The 23,722-nt window shown below is 38.8% G+C and overlaps 1 protein-coding gene across 1 annotated transcript in view; it reads right to left on the reverse strand.

The window, feature by feature from the left end:
- Positions 1-23,722, reverse strand: part of NELL2 (neural EGFL like 2) — a 162,056-nt gene that overhangs the window by 84,929 nt on the left and 53,405 nt on the right. Inside the window, exons 10-12 of the mRNA XM_072876150.1 lie at positions 9,952-10,043; positions 7,073-7,175; positions 3,886-4,014 (exon numbers count right to left, since the gene is read on the reverse strand). Coding sequence (XP_072732251.1) covers positions 3,886-4,014; positions 7,073-7,175; positions 9,952-10,043 — 324 coding nt within the window. The remainder of the gene's footprint in view (positions 1-3,885; positions 4,015-7,072; positions 7,176-9,951; positions 10,044-23,722) is intronic.

A 23,722-nucleotide genomic window follows, 5' to 3' on the forward strand; every position in this document is an offset into this window, starting at 1 on the left:
AGCCTACTCTCCTCTCTACTTAATCAGCAATCCTTGGCAACGATTCTGAAGTTAAATCAGATTTTGCACAGAGATAGTTGAGCACCATTATTAAATCAGAAAATTGGACTTCAAACAATCCTTCCAAGTATAGTCTCCAAAGGGTACAAGTGACACCTTCTCCCCAAACACATCTTTTGAGGACTGACAAAAGTGCATGGCATGGTGCATGAAAACAGCTTAGGTTCAAGGATCTGAGAAGAACACCTAAAGGTGCCACCAGCAGACTATTTGCAAACCCATTTTATTTGAAATATGGATATATTTCACTCCTCTAGATGCATAAGAATATCTTGATAGCCAAGAGTCACAAACTTTATCCTTAAAAACTTTTTCAGCATAACTCCACCACCAAAAAGGTAGTGGGCATTGAACACTATTTGAAATACATCCCGGAGAGCGATCATCAGTTTGAGAGTGCTGCAGGTGTTGCTTTGGGAAAAAACTAATTACACTTCATCAGAACATCTGTTTTTGTAAAACGTTGATGTTCAGTAGGCTATACACCAAAGATACTATATTCAAAAGCACCTACATCTGGGCAGCACAGCATAATCCATACCCAACCTGCCCACAAGGTATCTCAAACTGCATAATAACCTGAGGCAGAAAATAGATTTCAGAGTACTTGGAATAAGGCTTACAGCATGTAAATTAAGAAAGCCCAACTCTTTAAGTATTGCTTTAAACAGTCCTCCAAGGGAAAGCTAAATGTGACATAAATATTAACAAATATTATTATTATAAAACAGAAAGGTATCCACCATAACAGTATCTAGAGACATCACACAGCTTTGGAAAAGCACCAGTTCTTTCTAGGACAGAAGCCAAACTCTTCCATCATTCAGATGAAATTTATGCAGCTCTTCCAGACCCACACTGAAACCAGCTTTGAATATTTTTATTTTTGTTCTTCTACCTTAAGGAGAAGTTCTGCCAATGGGAGCATCATTACTTCTGTTTATTCTTTGAATTTTGACAGTGCTGAGGCACAAATCAGGGTTGTATTTAGTGAAGTGTGGCTCTAACACAAAATCAACGACATCCAATTTTGCAGTGTATCTGAAGTTTGTGAAGTGCAAACATAGAAACAGCTACCATACCCATGGGCTCCAGCCATTACAAAAAGCCTTCTCTGAAAGGCTTTGTGTTAACTCGACATTTCTACACTTGGCATTGCTCGTAATTAAAGCCTCAATAATGGCACAGTGAAGAAAGGGTATGTGCTGAGAAAGGGAGGTTGGGACCATTTCAGCCTTTCAAGATGAGGGATAGGACTCTGAAAAGACTTCGTATTACACTATCGCTATTGTGCCCTTTGCTATTACATTCTTTAATATTAAGGTAAGAGTCTCCTTCCAGAAATAAAAAACCTCAGTGGTCAAAGAGACATTTGGGCTGGAAAAAGGGATACGATACTAAAAGCACAACTCTGAAGAAACATGGGTATTTCAGTCCCCTGCCCCTCCTCTTCCACAAAAACAATCCTAAAGTTTCAATCTATAACCTTATTTCCCCTCCTTCCAGCACATGACCTGCACACTCAGTCAGGGATGGCCAGCCAAGGCCAGCTCTGGACTCAGGTACCAAGTGTGCATAGTTCAAGTGTGGTGCCTACACTGCAGCTACGCTATATAACTAGCAGCAAAGCTAGGCTGTTTTGCCGGCTGAGTTAGCTTCACCCTTGGCTGGGAGAACCTCATCTGACAGGGACCAAATCTCATGCTCAAGTGGGCACATCTTCCTAATGGACTTACTCCCGCTAGCTTCAATGTGAGCAAGTGTTCCTGGATCAGGCCCTAAATCATACACATTTTTAAGAGAGAATTTAATGCATCCAAACATAGTATTACAATTATTATTTTTATGTAAATAATGTGTCTCAACCTTTTATTCACTTATGCAAGTTTTTTGAAAGCACTTACAAAGATTGATAATTACCACCCAGAAACAATGTCATTTGCCCATACGGAACCAATCGGGCCGATAGAAGATTTCTGTCTTCTCAAAAAATCATCATACTCAATTCAGGTATTGCACAAACTGGTAAATCCACATATAATACGAATGCATCAGTCTCACATAGGATAATCTACTGTGTCCTCATCTAAACATCTCACTACCAATGAAGATCAAAAAGCTTCTTTTGTTTTTTGCTTATGACATGCCTGGCAAGTTCCACATATAGCAATAGACTGTAATTTGAGTGATGTAGAGATCACTAAGAGAGCATAACTTGTTTTTCTGCCTTCATTCAGCAGAGTAACAATAGAGCCACAGAAAAAAAACTTCTTAAAGCACCTGATTTCACCATAACTCAATTGCTCCAGTGACCCTCTCGAAAAGGAAATGGCTGATGAGTTCTCAGAAATGCAGATCCGCAGCCTAAGCCTTGGCGTAGTCTCCAGGGACTAGGGGATAAAAAGTGGCTGATGCTGCAACACAGAACAAGCTATACAGCAGGTCCTGATGTCAGATGCCGGCTGGGACATGATGAGGGGCAAGGGATTTGTTTCTGCATGATTTTTAGTTCTACTTCTCAAAACAGGCTTCCATCAGAAGGCTTACCATAAACATTAAGCAGAGAGGTATGCAAAGCTGAATTAATTATATGCTCCTTTCCTGAAAACAGTCATGAATTCTCAAATCTAAACCTACAGATGAGCATTCACAGAATCACAGAATCGTATAGGTTGGAAAAGACCTCCAAGATCATCAAGTCCAACCGTAAACCTAACACTACCAAGACCACCACTATACCATGTCCCTAACCACCTCATCCAAACGTCTTTTAAATACTTCCAGGGATGGCGACTCAACCACTTCCCTGGGCAGCCTGTTCCAATGCTTGATAACCCTTTCAGTGAAGTAAAATTTCCTAATATCCAATCTAAACCTCCCCTGGCGCAACTTGAGGCCATTCCCACCGACATTAATGCAGCTACTAACTCAAGTAAGCTACAGGCATTAACTTTTGCAGAGTTCAGCCAAAGGAACAGTCTTAAAAGGCCTTGATTCATCCCATTTAGTTGTGCATCACCAGAGAACAATCCAGATATTAGGTGGGACTGCAGAGTACCTTAGACTCTACTCACAGATGCTTAACTTTCAATTTAGCAGGCTAAATCTGAACCGAACTGCTTATTAGTCAAAAGCCATCCTACTGCCAACTCTTAAGTTTTATGGTAAGAATGGCCTGATAGTACACTAGTATTACATGTTTGCAGAATCAAGGTTTTCATGAGGAAGAGCAACAGTTAGCACAAAGCTAAGAGATTGTGCAGCAGACTTTGGATCTCGCTGCTGGAGTGGGGATTTTTCTTTTTTTCACAGGATTACGCTAGAGTGTAAAGACACAAATTATAGAGGCTTCTCTTCTGATTAGGTAGCTTGTTGCTCCCTGACACCAAAAGAGCAGCTCAAATAATAAATCATTACTCAGTATGATTAATACTAGTATCTAGTCTATAGCATTTACTTCCTGGGGAGAGAGAATGGGAACAGGCAGCAGTGAAAAGAGAAACTAAATGTTATACTAATATGCTATTCAAATGGTTGACTTCTAGGTTGCTTGAATATCTGAATACATGAAAAAAAAGGAAAACTGTCCTATGGAATCATGTTTCTAATTCAAGACCTCAGCCATACTAACTTGCAACTTCGACATTTATCAGAATTTTTTTTTTTAAAGAACTTAATTTTTTTTTTTAAAGAACTTAATTGGAGAGATAATTATTTTAGTTGATTAATATGCTGCATATCTAATTCATTTGACAACTCATGAATCAATACATTCTTCCCACAGTAATTTATACAGCAGAGCTAAGCATCTTTACAAGGTATTACCTTCACAGTAGGCATTGTCCTCCCGAAGGGCTCGGAAGCCATCTCGGCAGCTACAGACAGCTCTGTCATCTAGGTTTCGGCAGACAGAATGCTCCATACAGTTATGTCCTTCAGTGCAAAAGTCATGGCCTATACAGAAACAAATATGATTGAGGGTTAAAAAGAATCCAGGGATTATAAAACATCCCTGTCAAAGACAATCCTATCTTTTTTTCAGTTAGGGCAAAGAATACCTTTCTATTGTCCATGAGATATAGAAAAATAAATTGTACCAAGCATGAAACGGATGAAAGGAGTAGTAAAGGCCACAAGAACAGACTGTCTCTAGGTCTTTGATTCAATTTCAGGTTATGGCATTGATCTAAGGCAGCTGGATAGGAGGCTTGCTTAAAACCCCTTACTGTCTCCTTGTCATGTTAAGTACTTTTACAGGAGACTTCTTAATTATATATTTTTCTTCATTTTCTTTTTTTTTGTTTTGTTTGGACATTTATAAAAGACCTCAATAGCTTTGACACTCAGTAGCTCATTTACTAGTGGTATTACTTTTTTTCCTAGCACTTTTTGTTCCCAGGTGTATTTATAAAATCCTTCCACATTTAACCAAAAGTCTTCGATTAACATTGACTTGTTTTGCTTTTCTCTTCCCCTTATCTCTTCTTTTCAAGCTCCACTGACTGAATACTCTTCCCTGATTGCATCATCCTTTCCATTTCAGAGAAATTTAGTTTTAAAATCTCACCTTTTAGCCATCCCTATTTCCTATTTTTTTCCCTTCCATTTTTCCTGAGTGTGACTGTTTTCCATTGCACCTTAATTACAAATTTTTATCATTCTGAAGTTCTTTTCCAGGCTGGAAAATTTAGATTGAACCTTTCAACTCAGTAGTTTTTTTTTTAATTCCTCCGGTTTGCTCTCATGAAATCTAATGCTGCTATGTTGCTGAACACCATTTATCCTTTACACCTAACATCATTTATTACGCTGAATTCCAGCTGGTTGTAGTAACTGACTTGAAGCTTCCACAATTTCCACATCTGTCTATAAAGGTGTGGAGCTTGTCTCCCTCATTGCTTTCTCAATAATTTCATTTGTTTAAAGTTTTCTTCTTTAACTGAAGTATTAGAATTGATCAAGCAGCAGTACTTCACTGCTGTTTTCCAATAACTTTTTTCTTGTCTCAAAATCTCCCACAGGAGAACTGGGGAATGTGGGTCAGGCTCAGGGGACCAGGACTGGCATAACAGCAACAGCTCCAGAATACAAGCTGGAATCAGGCTGCAACACAGGCCCCTTACAAAATAACAAACAAGTATTTGTTGGCAGTAAAGATTATTATTTTTATCACTCCACCTGGCTTCTGCTTCCTATTTTGCTATGAAAGAGCTTCTAGCCCTAACTTCACAGAAGCCAAGTTAAATGAGCACTTCAAGCAGGACAAGGGCAGAGTCTGCCTGGAGCTCAGGTCAGAGAGGTGCTTTGCACCTGGGCAGCTCATGAACAGTGTGAAGCAGCACAAACCAAGTAAAACAAGACAAGAGAAACACAGGAGCCCGTAAAGGCAGAATGTTTTAGTACTGAGACCCAGCAACATGGTCATGATGCAAACTTCACAGTCCTACTATGATACGAGAGGCAGATGTTTTTCTTTCTCTCTTTCTTTCCTGCTGTGGATTGTCTCCCCGTAACCAGAGATAGGTTTAGGTAATGTTACTTAAATATTGTAATTCACCACAGCTACCACAGTGCTGTTATCTAACATAGGGCATTAAGAAGCAAAAAGCTCTACACTTTTACTAGCATTAGAAGGTCTTCAATACTCATTGATGACAGCAGAAGTGTGTGTGTCAAGAGCAACCTCTGGCCATGGCGACATCTACTCTTTGCCTTTTTGTTGTCTTCCTCATTGAAGCCTGAGTTAATGACAAAGCAATAGTCTTATTTTTTGATTTCCTGGCCTGGATTGGCTGTATCAGACTTTGGCACTAAATAAATAAGAATGTACATGTTATCCAGAAAGGGTGACAGCTTTTATACTGACTTTTTGGGTTTTTTAAGATTCTTAACACTTACCTATCAGCTCTATTAATAAACAAAATATGTGCTGCTGAATAATAGCATACAGCAGCTTCTTGTTTAAAGAATAAGCTCCATAGCTCATGAGAGGCCAACCTAGCATGGTTCAGGTAGGACTGAATATGTTCAGAAAGCACTCATCTGACATATATTAACATTTTCTAGCTATATCAGGCACAAGAACCACAGAGTTCTTTTCTCTAAGCCACTGAAGATTTTATAGAAAATTGTCATTAAAAAATCCTTTTTGACTGTGATAGACTTCAGGACCTATCAACTTTTCTTAAGTTCTTTTCTTCTACTTTCTTATTTCTCTGCTTGATGTCATTAATCATATCCTTCGTGTTTGCACCAAGTAGCACAGAAACAAGTATAACTGCATTCCTATTTTCACTGAAGTATACCTAAAATCAGCCCAAGAGTCTAACATCTTTTTTCATGCCCAGTATCAATTTATCATTATTTAGCTACAGAAGAAACAGATGTAGCCACTTGAAGATGCAATTGCTCATAGCTTTGAAGTTACCAGTATTAGGCTGGATCAAAAGAGTGGGCTCAAGACACAGAGCGCTTCGTGCACCTCTCCCCTTTGGAAAGCATCAGTCTGGGTGCAACACACAAAGGTAACATACAAAAATATTCCCCAAAGCTTCTGCTTCTAGATGCAGACTACAACCCCAAACAGGTAAACAAGTTACTCCAGTCTTCGTACAACTGCATAGCACAAACAGTTCTCTAAAAGAGACATCTCAAAGCATCTCAGAAAGATGCTGGGGAACACGGACACTTCTCCAATCTCATTTTGTTTGGACACAAGAGTGGGTGAAGGGTAGAAAATCACTAACTATGTATATGATTTCTTTGACTTTTCACCCACTTCTGGCTAGAATGAAAAACACAAGTGCCAGTAAACATTTCACAGAATTTACACTATTAGACATTTTACAATTTTCAGATGTCATGATGCAGACATTATCTATTCAGCTTCCCAAGATGTACAGTGATTATCATGCGTAGGAGTGTCGTATTCAAAATTATACGAAAAAAGTCTATATAACCTATAAGAATGGAAAATTACACTGAACTTATATATATCCAGCTATTACTTTACCTTTACAGATTTTGCAGCAACTCTGAGATAAGGGGATCTGTTGAGATTCTGGGCAGTTCAAAGCTGTACAACTGCCTTTTGGAATACGCTGCATTTTGCGGTCCTGTTAAATTGAGGTAATTGATTAATATTGTGAGAGAAGAAATGAAGATAAATTATAACTTTAGTGGAGGTTTTAGCATTATAATGTACAAACAAAAATCTGCGTATGCCAAACTCCAGGTACCTTCAAAAACCATTTGAAAGGACAACGTAGCACAATAAAAGCATCAGAAACTCCCCTATACTCAAACCTTTTCAAGCAAGCAAGTGTGGCAACAGCTCTCATTCTTCTCTTGTCTTAGCTGTCAAGCAACTTGCCTCAGAAGTTTATCTTAAAAGAATGCCTGAAAGAGTAACAATTATTTCTCAAAAACCGAGGCAGCAGATTCTAGAATCAAGGGTCCTCATAATGAATACTTTAAAGCAGCTTGTTATTTATACAGCAAGTAAAATCAAGCTTGAACATCTCCGACCTCAGTGCTTTGGTAGTAACACTGAAGGAAACCAGCACTGATTCCCTAACAGGAAAGAGAGGGTTTCTCAGCTAAGTTTGGATCAGGAGTCTGGAAATGTCCAATGCCAAGATGGTATCTGAATATCTTCAGGAACCTAGTGCAGGTCACATGCAATCATTGCAGTATGACCACATGAAATGCCTGCCTTAGCAATCCGGCTATCGCAGATGTACCACCTTTAGGCTCCCTCGGGCCCTAATTAATTTGTCTTGCAGTGCTCTAGTCACAATATGGCAAAGACAGAAAACAAGGCAAACAACAACATGTTCCTCAGAGGCATCTGCCTTAAAAATCAGCAATCTGGTTAAAATATGAGCTCACTGAATTCAGGACCCTGTATTTCTGCATGCAAGGAAAGTGCATAAAATCATGCATATGCCATTGCATGTATTAGTATTATGGGTCTAGCATTTAATTTTAAATCGTCTTTAAGCATGAAATGTAATGAAGAAACATGAACACAATGGCCAATATAAAAATTACTGCTCAAACTTCACCTTAAACAATCTTCACAGAGAAACCAACCCTAACCTGATAATACAGTAATGCAAACCAGCCACAGGTGTGTAGTACGCCAGGACAAGCAAAACCCAGCAATCCCACAAAATAAAGAAAAAAATCCCTTTGACAGAAATAATATCAATTAGAGTAGTCTGGATTGCATTTAATTCTTTTACAAATTCTAATTTGGAAGAGAATTCTTCATTCACTTGTTTTATGATATTCAAACAGAAGAGCACATGCCTATAACAGGCACAACTGCAGCAGCCAAACAAAACAAAAAATTATGTTTAGAATTACATGCAGACAAAAAGAAGAAATTCCCTACATTGCCTTGATAACATCATTACAAGCCTTCAAGCATGAAATCAGTACTTGTGTCATTCCTATTAAGTCTCTCTTGAGCTGGAGTCATTAATTATATCCTTTTATGAGAACTCTGGTAGTAATAAAATAGTGCTCACCTATGACTTCCTAACTGACCAACACGGTTTACAGTATGTAGATTTTTCTGCTCTGAATTATCATCCACAAGGCTGTTCAGCAGAAACCGTATGTACTTTGGTCCTTGAAAAAGCAGCATTTGAACCAGCCAAAGCTGCTGCCCAACATTTCTACCAGGACAGTCAGGCAGCCCACAAGCAAACAAGTGTAATCGACAAAATACAGACTAGCAGAGCCAACAGAGGCATTTTGTTCATACAGTATCGCACTTGCCAGCTGCAAGAAACACAAGGCAACATCACATAACTTTTGATGGTTGTTAATTATATCCATTGACTAATCACAGAATTCATGTCCCAGGTGTCATGTTGAAAATACGAGCTCACACTCCTGAAAAGCGTATGACTGAATCCAAAATTATTTCTGGTCAACTTTTCCTTTCCCTTCTCAAAAGGGTTTCAAAGCACCTACTCCAGGTATTAAGCTCACAAAGATTAAAATCAACAGCAGTAAGTCAACGGTCTCCAGTTCTACTTTGTAAAACACACTTTTTCACAACTGTATGAAAATGTTTTGAGATTTCCAGAAACTGGTCCAATAGATAGCTGCAGCATGGCCACAGGAGTTGCTCCCCTCTCTTTCTCTGCCCTAGAAATGTGCATTGAGGTTTTCAACTCCATCCCACAGCATGCAGCGCTCTAACCGGAGGGAATTCCTCCCCATCCCTCCCCCCAAGAGGCAATGCAGGACCCACTGCAGCAGTTTCTGTACTTCTCAACCCGCAGTCATCTCTGGGGTATATTTTGCCATTGAAGTGCATTTGCGCCCTGAAGAGCAACTCTGTTCATGCAGCAGGACAAGACCCAGCATCAGGCGTGTTCTGTTTACAAATAAAACAACGACCTTAGCCCATTTCCATCACTAGAAATACCAGGCACCTGCTGTGCCAGCTCTCTTCCTTCTTTTTCATTTAGCTTTTCCTCTAAGAACTATCCTGAATTCCAAATTATGCCCCCATCATGTTCATGCATCTCTCATACCTGAGCATATAATTTTGAACAATAACATTGCACATGTGTCAATAGAAAACTAAGGCAGTTTGCTGGTTTTTTATTACTGATGATGGAGACAATACCTAAGGAGGAAAAAATGCAACTTGATTGTCAAGCTATATAATCAAAGCTTGCAGCTATGCAAAGTAAATTTATTTGCAAAATTTAATGTGGAACTCAGACAAAATAAACGCAGGACCCCTTAGATGCCTTTTCTGTTGCCACTTCCTAAGGTAGACCTGTCTGTATTTCAACAGTTTATTTCAGTGGGACTTTGATATTTCTAACATGCAAGAATTTTTTTTTCCATCAACAGTATTCTTACCTTGCACTCAAACAGAACACAGTCCCCTGAGCTTGAATACACAGTTTCTCTCTGTCCTTCAAAGTAGGTTCTGCCTTCAAATATGCACACCGCTTCAGGAGAAAAGAAAAAAAAAAAAAAACAAACCCACAATGATTTTGTAAAAAAGTGTTAGTACCCTGCTTATAGAACTGATACATTTTCTTAAAGATAACTGCATTTCAAAATTAAAAGATTGAATCAGCTGCAAGAATATTCTAAACCCACCAGTTGGAGTCTGGATATCACAAGGAAAAAAAAAAAAATCAGAGGAGGAAAAAAAACCACGAAAGAACCAGAAAAGCACACATAAGTAGAAGGTGAAGGATGTTGAAGCAATATGGAGTACTGACGGCTACTGAGAGGGCAGAAGAGACGTGTCTCAGGTCATGTCAAGGAAGCTATGCAACACAGCCTGCAATACTGCCTGCAACACAGCTCAGGGGCGAAAAGGAAAACGGAGCTGTGAGAGCAGTGCCAGTGGCATTAATAGATCATCAGTTGCTTGAAGAGGAATGTTGTATGACGGAGGGTGATCACTGAAGCCACATATTTATTTGTTATCACTGCCCTTGGACATTTCATCACCCCATAGAGGTATTTATGTATTTGTATCTCGATTATCCGGTTATTTACCATTACCGCTGAAGTATATTAGAGTATATGAATTTTATTGTACAGGAACTGACCCTCAGTGATTGCCTTTTTTTTTTTCCCCCAACAGAAGTAGGATCAAGTCTCTGATGACCAGATGACAGAATCACCCTCCCCCCGGCTCGGTGTTTGTTATTCCACGACCTGGCCCGGTGCCACTCCTGCACCCTGGCAGTACCAGGTTTTACAGCAGCGTGCTGACACAGCTCATACTGGATTGCTCACTAAAGTTCTTATTCTGTATTTAAGGGTTACATAAAATATCTTCACAGCAAACTGTCTTCCTTTTTTTTTTAAATGGGTCCATTACTGCAATTACATTATGCAACATATAAAGGCTAAGTACTGTAACTGCTAGGTATAGAAAATTGGATGTCTGTCTCTGTTCCTTAGGACACAGTCAAGGCTCATCAAGTAAGCATAATCATGAAATAACAGGAGTAGGTTACCACTTTCAAGTTACAGATCACATGTTAGAGGCCTAATTTGCTAATCATTGATTTGGAGATGTAAATCAATTATACTACAGTTCAGTCACAGAGAGATTTATCTATTCTGTTTAAATAGACTACAGTTTGTAGACAATTTTAAAATATCTAGAAGTACAAGAGTTTTTATTGCATGACCTATATTAATTACCATTACTGCTGTTATTTTCAATTCTCCTTTACTTTTTTTTTAACTTGCAGCTCCTTGATTTTACAAACTTCTTATTACTTTGTCAACATGTAAAACGTCAACTCTTGAAACGGATGTTGAAAACTGATGGGCATAGTGACAAAAAAGGCTTTTTTCAAATTCCAAAATATGAGTTATCTTATAAAATATAAACTATCTTGTGTAATATATGCCTGCACAGCACTTTCAAGAAGTAATATCACAGCACGTTGCAACACCCCAAATCCCATGAATGGCAGAGTTTGCAGTCAGACTTAATAAAAGAAGTACAGAAAAGACCCACAGGAGAGAGTCCAGGGGAGAGTCCTGGGGCTAACAGAAGGAGAAAGTTTGTACAACATCCACAAAGAAAGGTCACAAGGAGTCAAAAAAGCTCAATACATGCCTCTTTCCTCTCCCAGAAAACAAGCACTTCTAGAAGGAAGTACGTGAAAAAAAAATCTATAAAAATCTTTATCGGGGACTAGCAGATCTTGAATCCAGACAGGACAAGGCAATTATCCAGTCATATATATCACCTCCTATGTATCACAGGCCATGACACTAAACTGAAATACTCATATATTAAGCTCTTTCCCTTGCCCCACACATTTCAAGCTTCAAAGAACTACATGTGACAGGAAAAGATGAAGTATAGCAATGCCTGAGGACCACACAATGGCAATGGACTGATAACACATCCTCATGTTTCCAACAGGCAAACTAAGCCTGTTCACAGGAAAGGCAAAAGACATCAAGATCACTGTCATTCTATCTTGGAAGAAAACACTCTTCTGAAGCCAAAATACTCTTAACATATGAATAAGACTACCCAGGCATCTTAAAAAAAAGTATCCATACTTTCATAGTATGGATACTATCATAGATCATAGTCCACTGAATTCAGCCTCCTTATCAACGATAACAAACCTCTGATTCTTCAGAGAAACTTAGAAAATAACGTACATAGAAAAAACATCAAAAGAACACATCCAGCCTAGTGTGAAATCAGGATGTTATTTCTTGATTCCACCAACAGCCCTCTGAAGTCTTGGCATATGAAATTATCGTAATGCAGTGATGCAGTATTGCAAACACTTGCTTTCCGCAAGAAAATCAACTCTTCTCCATAAAGCCTTGAAAAAAAATAAAAACTTAAAAATTCTGGGGCTGTGAGAGATCACTCTGCCCAGACAGCCCTTGCCCCTTCATACACTCGAAGATTGTTTCTCAAAGGCTAGAAAGTGGCAGAGGAGTCCATATTTCAGACACTTGCTTGTGTGGGTCCCAGAAATTTCAAGCAGTGCTGACTTGCCCACCTCCACACCTTCATATGTCACCACAACACCTGGCCATCATGCAGCTAAGAAAATTACATCTCATTCATTGAACTCCCCTAAATAAACATTTCCAACTATCAGATTTTGCTGTGGCTTTGTCAGCAAGATTATAAAGCCCCCAGGTATCAGGGACCTGCCTATACAGAGTGACCAAACTGTGTTTAAGAAAAGAGAAAAACCAACAAACAATAAATGCCTGACTGAAAAACTAAACTGAAACTAAACTGAAAACCTGTTAACCTGAATAATCTGACACAAGCCCAAGCATGTCTTCTTATGGACTGCTGCTCTCACTGACTATACTCAAAAGGGACATTTCTTCTTGAAATCATCAAAATCAACTTTACCTGGATTATTTCTATCTTACTAGTGATCTCTAAAACCTGAAGGATTCCACCATACCCAGACAGTTCCTTCCATTAAAAAGCAGCAAGAACTAAGGTACACTCTGATGCTCTAATTCAGAGCACTATCACTTAGTTTTTCTCTTCTCACCTATGCTAAATTAGCCACATGAGCTTACAAAAAACGCATGGGCACTTCATCCACACCTGTACCACTGGCTCCATGTTTATTTAACAAGACAGATACCAGTGGGTTTAGTGACGGTCCAAGTTTGCCAGTGCACACCGTCTTTTCTTCTCCAATCCTTCCATAAATGCTTCTGCCTCTTCCTGTTCTCTCGTCAGCCCACTCTTCTTCTGCTACCCACAGAGGACGCATCCTGCCAGACAGCAAAGGGCTGATTTTCATCAAGCTACCTGAAGCCTTCTAAAAACTTTATTCTAAGGTTGTATGGTTAGGTGAGCATTGAGCACACTTGGAAAGATTTCTAGTAAGACAAAGCTAACTTTCTTCTGCCCCACTTTCCTCCTAAGACAGTGGGACCCACGTCCCAGGCAGTGTGGAACAGAACAGAACTGGCCTCCTGCCAGTAACTATCACAGCCAGTACACATCCCATGATGGTGGTGTTTCATGTCTTTATTTTCCTTCAGAAATAAAGATATTTCAACAACATGAACATCTGGACTAGAACAGTGTAATTGGAAAGTCTGGCAAAGATTTAATTTCTGCTTGGCTAGATGCTTCCCAGGATACTGTGATTAGTTGTGATTGGTATCTCTCTGGGGAAACATATCATCTTTCATCTCCCTAAGTCCTTTCATTCGACAGACTGAGTCACAGTCAAGAAATTACCTGATGATTAGTTGTTCCAGAACTTGATAGTTATTGCCTGTGTAGGATTTCATCTACAGCTGAATTACATCAACCATTTCCCCTTGCCATCAAACTTCCATATGCCCCCCCAGTACCTAAACCAACGTATATTATTCAAAGCACAGTTTTCTAAGAAGATGAAACAGGAACTCTACAAAACCTACTAGGAAGTTTGACTGCTCTTGATATATTTGTATAAAGAAGGTGATGAAATATTACATTGATAGGCATCAGTACAGGGTCTAAAAAATTATTAGCAAGGTGTGCTTATATCCCCACCACTAATTTACGCAGGTGTAGTGATAATACAACTATTCCCTGTAGTACCATTTAGCACATTGTGATAACATGGCAACTTCTCCATATTCATCCAGCAAAAGGAATCTGTCAGGAGCCCACTGGCTATTGTGTTCGCTCAGTGAATTATCAACAGTTTGTCAAACCATCACTTCTCTTTCGCAACTCTTTTTTCTTCCCACTGACCTCCAAATGACACTTTTCCTTCTTAAAATGTCCATGCAAAATCCATGACCCAGCTAACTCCTGCCTTCCGTTCACTGAGTTCACAGGATGTCATTTAGTACATTTTCTCACTTCTTTATTTATCACCTTTGCTATCTAGATTGCATATGCCTTCCTCTGAGGAATGCATGTACACTTCCCCATGGTATCTCAGCTGATTTTGATTCAGACTTGAAATCTGAATCAAGTGAAAGCAGAAAGTTTAGGACATTGGTGAACTCCTCAAACCACTTTATTATATTATCTGCCCAATGAGTGGCAGATGTGACTCGAAGTTTTGCAAAATTTGTCAGTAATTATGAATGTAACTTTGAATCTGGTAATTAATTCTATGTTGCTGCATTCTTTGTTCGCGTATGCTGGGGGGGGGGGAGGGAACACCCAGAATTAGCATACTAAAAAACCCCGTCTTGTTCATTTAACTTTCCAACCTCCTCCTTGGAATCTCCTTGATTACATTTTCCACTGTTCAGAGATCAAGGCTTAGGCATTGTGTAAATCCCATTAATCCTACTTCGCAAGCTTACATAGTACAAAACCTCTGTGTGGCTTTATCCTTAGAAATACACACAGAGATAATGGTCACCTTTCATTAATTTCTCTCTCTCGACTGTCACGCCATTACTAGGCACTGCTCTTGCCCCTTTCTCATTTATCTTTGCAGGGATTCAGGCGTTATTTCTTCTTTGCTCATCTTTTGGAGAACCCAAGTTCCTCTGTTACTGCAGTCAGTGAGACTAGAGACTTGCTTCATTTCATGCCGTCTCCCTCAACAATTCAAAATTATTCCAGATTTCAAGCTGGAAAATATATGCTAATTTTTCCAGTCAATCACTGTTGAAAAGCTGCATGTATATGCTTCAGCTTCCTCAGCTGACAAAAGAAAATCTGATTTGAAATTTCCTAATGATAAGGAATCAATTACTATTTGTATCTTACTTCTGTTAGCTGGAAAAGGTAAATATCTCTATCACACTGAAAACAGGAAGTCGTTGTTCTACAGTACTTTTACGATCATTTAAGAGCATCTGCAGTGTAAGCCACCTCCAACAACACTAACGGGCTGCTTAGTCACATTGGCATGGAGTCAATCTAAAATTATAAATTCTTTCACCTACTTCTCATGTTTCCTGTACTTCCATCAACTACTATGGGGAAATGACATAATTAATCTATCCCATGTGTTCTTGCTGAGAAGTATTCTGTAGAATTTATCTGAACCCTAGAATGAGGGCTCCTTGAGGCATTCTTAAAGACTAAAAAAGCAATCTGAACACTGAAAAAGCACATCAAAATGTGACTAAAAACTCTGTTGATAGCAGGTCAGCTGAGGCAAATAGACCTGACAGAAGAAGTAAAACTTTTAAAGTAGGCTGCAGGACAGGGAGTCTGGGAAGGAGTTTGCAACCTATCAAAGCCCATGGACATCACATAGCACAAAGTGAGCGTGCGGCTATCTCCAGTTATGCAAAGATCCAATCTGGACAATGTGTTTGATGACAGCTTCTCTTAAAAATGGCATTATTGCTACCCACACTGCAACTTTAGCTTGGTTAAACATGGCAGCCAAAATATTTCTACTAACAGACATGCACAACTTTGGCTTTAGAGCAACGGACCATATTCTGCTTGTCAAACAGAACTGGAATATTTTGGACACTAAACGTAGGATTTTGAAAACTTGGGCATGACTAATGCGATCAAAATGCCCATCCATTTTATGCTTAATTATGTTGGCCATCCGATACTCAAACAACTTTTGCAGCAAAATGTCAAACAATAAAATCAAATGCCAAGACAAAAGCCTTAGAGGGTGTCAAGAGAAGAAAAGCAATTAAGTTTAATATTAATTAAATGACCACTGTATTACAATTATATTAAAGGTTTATAAATAGCACAACAGTCTGCAAGACCAAAAGAACTCCAATGCAAACATTACATGAGCACTTAATCCTCATAAAACTGGGATTAGACATTATCTGATGGACTCCTTATGTAAGCTATTCGCAATAGTAGTGACATAGTTGTATCTTAGTAAAGGTGCAAACAGATATTTTATCAAATGCTGACAGCTACTAATGACAGAGAAATTTCTGCTTCAGTTCCACCTTCTCTCAGCTGGACTGCTGGGCTAACTGTAAAAGGTGCTTTTCTGAAAACTTTGTTAAGAGAAAAATGGTGCAGCATAGAAAAATAAATAGACACCTCCCTAAAACATGTTATACTTCATGACACGCTTATACTTGCACATACACCCACCAGAAAGCCTCAGGTCACAGGCATCCATATGCAAGATTAAATCCAATTAATTGATTATGACTGAGTGTTGGGAATTTCTGAAAGTAATGAAGAACTGCTAAAGACTGCACACTTTTCAGTCACTATTTTAAATCTATGAGAGATAAACAGTTATCACTCATCAGCATTAATTTACTATATAAAAAGCAGGTTGCATTCTCCATTGCCATGTCATAAATTAAGACCACCCATGGACATGACAACGGACGATACCTACTCCTGCAACAGCCCTTACATGGGGTAACTGTTACTCTGCCCCACAAAGACTTCAAACAGGGCAGGGGGGAACAAATAAAGCATTTTTGGATACTACCCCCATTTTTGCCCAGATTTGCCATGAAAAAATAGTGTGCACCCATTATGCGTAACTTTCAAAGACACGTTTTTGCACATGACTAGTGAGATGGTTGCTTTCTGCAGCCTTGTGTACACAGATCACGTGAGCATATTCAGTAAAAGGCAAGTACCTCTGAACAGCAGCACCTTCAGAGATTTTGACAGTTTCATTTGACAGCGTTAAAAAACATCCTATGCAAACAGCAAAACTACTCAGTTCACTGCAAAATAGTAAATCTGGCATTTATTTGGGTGAACATAACTTGGAAGCGACATTTCCATGCTCCCAAGCCACAGAGGTTCCAAACAGCTTCTGCTCCAAAAATTTGCCACATTATTTAAGCACCCACAGACTACACCCATATCTGAGTGACTATCGGGGACCCTGCTGATGCTCCCATTCTCAACCAGACTCTCCTTGGCCCAACACAATTTCCACAGACACTTTAGCTAGAAATTCTGCACCATGACTTTGCTGCACGCACCTTCCTGGTGAAGGCACGACTTCTTGTGACCTGGCATCATGTAGCTCCGTTTCACTGTATTTACTCTCCTCCCAAATCCAAGTGCTTTCACTTCACCCACAAATGGCAGCCCCTTGTTAACTTGGATATTACAGTAATAATCACATATGCCTTGTTTGCATAATAGCGCAGGCCAGTCTAATGTGTTTAGACCTTTCCAGGAGTGGATTAGCGCACAGATGGAGCACCACATCTATAGCTGTTGTTAGATCTCGGTTCTTTCAAAGCACTTGCATCTAGGTCCATACAGGAACTGAACAGGGTTTCACGCTCCCAACTCTTTCTCCACCCATTTTTGTTCCCGCATAAGGAATCTGCCCACCCTCCCGTCCCTTTTCTGAGACCCATCATCTTCCTCCCTCACTTCAGCTGGAATGACAGGATTAGTTGGCATAATCACAAACACTCCAGGGAACTCTACTTAACGTTCTTAAGCTAAGTCCTTAGCGTTAGTTCAGCAAAAGGTTTTTAACACAGACAGAAAGGTAAACACATTTTTGGAAATCTTGATTAAAGTCAGTTATGCAAATCTGCTTTCCAAATTTGTTATATACTCACTCTCAACATTCATTATCAAATAGCATTTAATCAAAAACTAATCTAAAAAAAATCAGGTGCTACCAATAGAGTTGGAAATTTTCAAAAGACAACTTTAAATAGAAACCTATGTACACCTAACATCATGCCCCTGTTTCTCAAGGCTGCCAGAAGTTACTATTATCCATTGTGCATTCCCAAACATTACAGTACTTCATGTCTAAAGTCAGTTCAGGACTTGAAATAATTAAAAATGTAAAAGTAGCTGGAGCAGATGTTCATAGATTCTGCTTTGTCATAGCTGATTTCTCCAGAGTGCATCTGTTGCTGCTCTAACTCAGTCACAGAAAACAGTAGGCAACTGTTCATGTGACTGTTCCTTTTTTGTTTGGGAACTATATCAACAAGGGAAAGCCTTAGAGTCACTGATAATACCCCCAAAAAAAAAAAAAATTATATATTATATCTGTCTTAACACTGCTATTGTCTTCAGGGGGACCTTTCCAGACATTAGACACAGATTTTGTGTGCTTGTGCAACCAGGTGTGTTTGTCTATATGGGGCTGTAGTGTATGCCAGTCTCTAGGAGGGCTGCAATACTTTCATCTTACTGATATGTCAGCCAACTCACTTTTCTTCCTTTTCCTTTGTCTACCACTACCTTTGTAAGGAAACCAAGAATTGGAAAGTACAGTTAAAAAAAAGATTTTCTTTTTAATTATCGCCCATTAGCATCAAACCTGCATAAAGCAAAGTACAATTCTGCAATCTCAATGGCACAGAAAAAGAAATAGGTACATCTTTAAATGTAATTCATTTCATTACCAAGCATCTCAGAAATGACTGGAATGGGTTAAATAGCATTAAGACAGAATGCTTAATGAATTTTATGAAACCTGTTCTCAGCATTTTTCATTTTTTTCAAGCTCTTGAAAACCTGAGAGAAAAATACCAGTTTTCATTGACAAATTCTTGAATTTGTTTTCAATATATTATTAGCAAAGACCTTGTTTTCGTTAGCTGCAGAGATCTAGTATGGATATTTAGTAGAATTATAAAGGAACAGTGGACTTACGATGATCAGACTTGACAGATAAGAAATTTGGGGTGTTGCCCTAGCAAGAAGAAGTACTGTCTTTCCTGTGGAACAAGCTTGGTTTTGTTAGAGGGAACTTTACTGGGATTGAGAAAATGGATCCACCTGTGATCACATTGCCTGTGATCACATCACCTCAATACATGGGGAATACTTCAGCATTTCCAGGAGAAATGTGAGGAGCAAATAACCGTAATGCTAGAAATATGCTTTCTATTTATCTTATTCTATTTATCTTATGATAAGATAAGATAAATAAGATAACTTTATTACAATGCTGAATTACATTGAAAACTCAAATTAGTTTCTCCTCCCCCCTCTCTCTAAATTCTGTTGTTCTAAGAGCTAAAACAATGGGAGTAAATCTCTTCGGAGAAAGAAAAAAGAAATACTTTGCCCTCAAATCTTGAATAAATATCAGTAACTCAGTATGTACTTTTCCTGCAGGACACAATCCTGACTATGGAAACAAGGCATAGCCCACAGTGCCAACAGCTCCAGGTCAGAGCTCGTGAATGTCTAGCCAGAAGTGCAGACACACACCTGAGAGAGAAGCCTGACAGGACAATGACTCATTTATTTCAGTTTTCCCTTACTCTCCCCGTATCTTTGGCTCTATATCCAGTGTCTTATCTCTTCTCTTACACTTAAATTGTCAAATCCTGAAGAATGGAGGACTGTCTTTTGTGTGTATGGTAATTAGACTGATGGCTCTTCATAACAGCAGGGTTTTAAAGGTACCTTAATAGAAATAATTAATAGTGATAACAAGTACAGCTACTTCAATAAATGTGCTCACTGCATCTACCTACTTCCAAGTCAACCATAGTCTGCTAAGAACTGCACTCTAAATGGCAGCATCCAGTTTGTTTTGTAATTTGACCTTCAAGCTTTTTTTTTTTTTTTTTTTTGGGGGGGGGGTGGGGCGGGAAGGAAGAGCTGTCATTCTCCAAGGGAGAAAATTTCTTCTGTTCCACAAAATATTTTATTTCAACAACCACCTTGGGATTTTATTTAACAGGCCTTGATATCTGTCCACATACGTTTGTTAGATGTTAGACTTCAAAACATGGAATTTTATAGGAAAGAATGAAGGAGAGGGTTCTTGCTGTCCATGATCAATTGGCAGCAAGAAAGAAAAATGACTGGGACTTGCTTTAAACGGTACTGGTAAATAGCTTCCCAGATGATGAAAGATGCAAGGTACACACAGACCAGTTTCAGAGTACAGCAGAAGCCAAGGCGAGGATTTTTAATCTGTTTGCCTACACTGTAAGAATCTACCTGTTACTTCCATTGAGTTTTCACGGGACTCAAGATGTCACACTGCAAACAGGAGCAAAGGTGCAAATGTGTGAATCAAGATGGTTGAACTGATGCATGAAAATAAGAATATGATTCCTTTATTTATTTATATGTCTATCTTAATTTTCTATTTTTTAAAATGTATTCACTTATTCTCACATTTCTTCATAGCAACTCTGCAATAAAATACTGCAAAATTAGTAAAATTAAAAATTTGTGGTTAGGTGCTTAAACCATACTACCAACTCTATACATACAGAGCCACACAAGACCATGGACATTCTGAAGTCATATTCTACTACTATTAAGAAGCCTGTTAAGAAGCTTATTAAGAAACTTCACAACAACCATATGCAAGATTGTTATCTCTTCTATGCTATACTCAGATTTGATTTCTCCTTTAGGTGCCTTGAGGATCTAACAAAGCTTCTGGATATGCCATGAGGGAAATATCTACAAAACAAACTCCCTCTTCACAAGCCTGTAAAATGTGCCTAGAGAGGATGCTGCACTTTGGTGAATATGAATATAACCTGAAGAAACATCTTAAGGGAATAATACCTGAATTTACATCTCTTTGTCAAATTAATAATGATATAGGGAGAATCACGCCAGTTCATCTTCCCTACCTTCAAAGTATTTGAAGTACTCCCTCACTAGAAATAACAGGTATGTGCCTATTTTTCAGATGATTTAAGCGTATTTTCTTGCTTTGCTTTCAGGATGGGGGGGGGGGGCGGAATCTGACAATTGAAACCAGGCATTTTCTGCCCCAATTTATTACATCAATGACATCACTGTAATACCATACTAACACTACTATATATAAGTACATACTGACCAACAGAAATAAGATAAAAAAGCTCTTCTTCACCATAATAGTTTATGACAATGCAAAACAACAAACCTAGTAATATCTTCAAATTTTATTCACCTGTTAGGGGAAAAAGAAATCCAGATGTTAAATAATTTTAAGGGATTTTAACCAAATGTGATCAATTATAAACAAAACGAAATCTGGAAAAACAGTCAAAATTATCCTTGAAAAAAGTTTACATAAGCTTTTTCCAAGAGCTACCAGGTGAGTATCAGAATTTTCATTTCCAAGCAGAAAGTTACAGAAATCATTTCAACAAGTAGTAGGAAAAAAATACTAGTCAGCTACTCCATACAGGAACACTTAGGATAGTCAACTACCCTCCCAAACAAATGGACAGAGCTTTCTTCTTAGTGGAAACTGGTACCAAATAAACCCCCCCTCAAAAAAGGCAAAAATTAGTAAAAACACTCTATATTGGCAAAGATGCAGAACAGTGATACAAAAACATGAGAGTCACTGTAGATACAGTGCTGTGCCCGGGACAGTGAAGAAAGCAAGTAGCAGAAACTCTTCAAATAAAGAGAACTGCAATGATTGTTTTGAAAGGAACAGATGAGGAAAGTATGACAAAGGACTGTTACACCATATCTGCTGAGATTTCAATTTTAAAGTTGTGTCTCACATGGGACAAAGTGGCCATTATTTGAAGCCGAATATATTTTATGAGCTGACAGATGTAGAAACAGTGATCAATAACAGCCTGGAGGTCTATACATCACACTTCAGATATCTGCAAGTGATGGCTAAGAGAATTAACCAAGCAGTAGAAGGCTTTATTCACTACATATTTCCACTGAAAAAAATTCAAACTTCTGCAGTCCAAAAGACTGAAAGCCACTGGTTTAAATCATCTTTACAAAAAGACAAATAAAGGATAACAGTATACATCATTTTATATTAATCTCACTGAATCAACTTCAATCATATTTTACCATCCCTTCCTTAGACTGCCAGGGAAATAAGATCACATTACAATTTTGTGGTGGGATTTTTTCAGTATTTTATTTATTGAGTTTCAACCTTCACAACCTTCCCATTTTTTCACATGACATAGGCACTGTCAGAAAACTGTATGTGTGCCGCCTTTTACACTCCCACAGCTCCTACCAGTGTCTCCCCTAGGCCAACCTTCCACTCAGATGACCCTTGTCAATGTGGCAATCCCGGTATGAATAAGAGTATGTCAGGTGCAAACTGGTCTTTGAAAACTGCACAGGCCTCAAGCAGCCATGAATCTCGTTTGGTTGGTTGGTTTTTCGTATTTTGCTCCATCCAACACCATGAAGTGCTCTCTGCCTCCAACTTATTACTTTTCTGTGACCTTGTCCAAAATGCAGTTTTGGGGTTTTCAGCTAAAGCCAAGTTCTGCTCATTTCAGAACAGATGCCCATTAAAGATCATTGTTACTAGTACTACAGAAATTTGCAACATCTACAGAGGAAAAGCTCCAGGTAGAAACTAGAACATCAGCTACAAGCTGCTGATTTGGCAATGTGCTCCTGGTTATGGGACCAAAAAAACAACCACCAAAAAAACCCAAAGTCAAAAACCAACACCCCCCCCCAAAAAAAACCCCTCCAAAACAACAACAAAAAAAAACCCCATCCTCCAATGATGCAGGTGCAGAGTGACATTAGCACATCACTGGTGAGAACAAACATTGAAATCAATGTATAGCCATGTGAACACCCACATACCCTAGGTGGTTTTTGTAATTATAAATACAACTATGTCATGGTTTAGCTTCAGTCAGCAACTAAGCACCACACAGCCGCTTGCTCACCCTTCCCCCCTTGGTGGGATGGGGGAGAGAATCAGAAGAGCAAAAGTAAGAAAACTCGTGGGTTGAGATAAGAACAGTTTAATAATTGGGAAAAGGAGGAAAATAATAATAATAATAATAATAATAATAATAATAATAATAATAATAATAATAATAATAAATTGTAATGAAAAGGAAAACAACAAAAGAGAGAGAGAGAGGAACAAAACCCAGGGAAAAAAAAAAACAAGTGATACACTCACCACCCGCCGACCGATGCCCAGCCAGTCCCCGAGCAGCGATCGCTGCCACCCGGCCAACTCGCCCCAGTTTCTATACTGAGCATGACGTCATATGGTATGGAATAGCCCTTTGGTCAGTTTGGATCAACTATCCTGGCTGTGCCCCCTCCCAGCTTCTTGTGCGCCTGGCAGAGCATGGGAAGCTGAAAAGTCCTTGACCAGTGTAAACATTACTTAGCAACAACTGAAACATCAGTGTGTTATCAATATTATTCTCATACTAAAACCAAAACACAGCACTATACCAGCTACTGGGAAGAAAATTAACTCTATCCCAGCTGAAACCAGGACAAACCAGAATTTTTTTTATTATTATTTCA

Source organism: Ciconia boyciana, chromosome 1 (genome assembly GCF_034638445.1).
Source record: "Ciconia boyciana chromosome 1, ASM3463844v1, whole genome shotgun sequence".
Lineage (NCBI taxonomy): Eukaryota > Metazoa > Chordata > Aves > Ciconiiformes > Ciconiidae > Ciconia > Ciconia boyciana.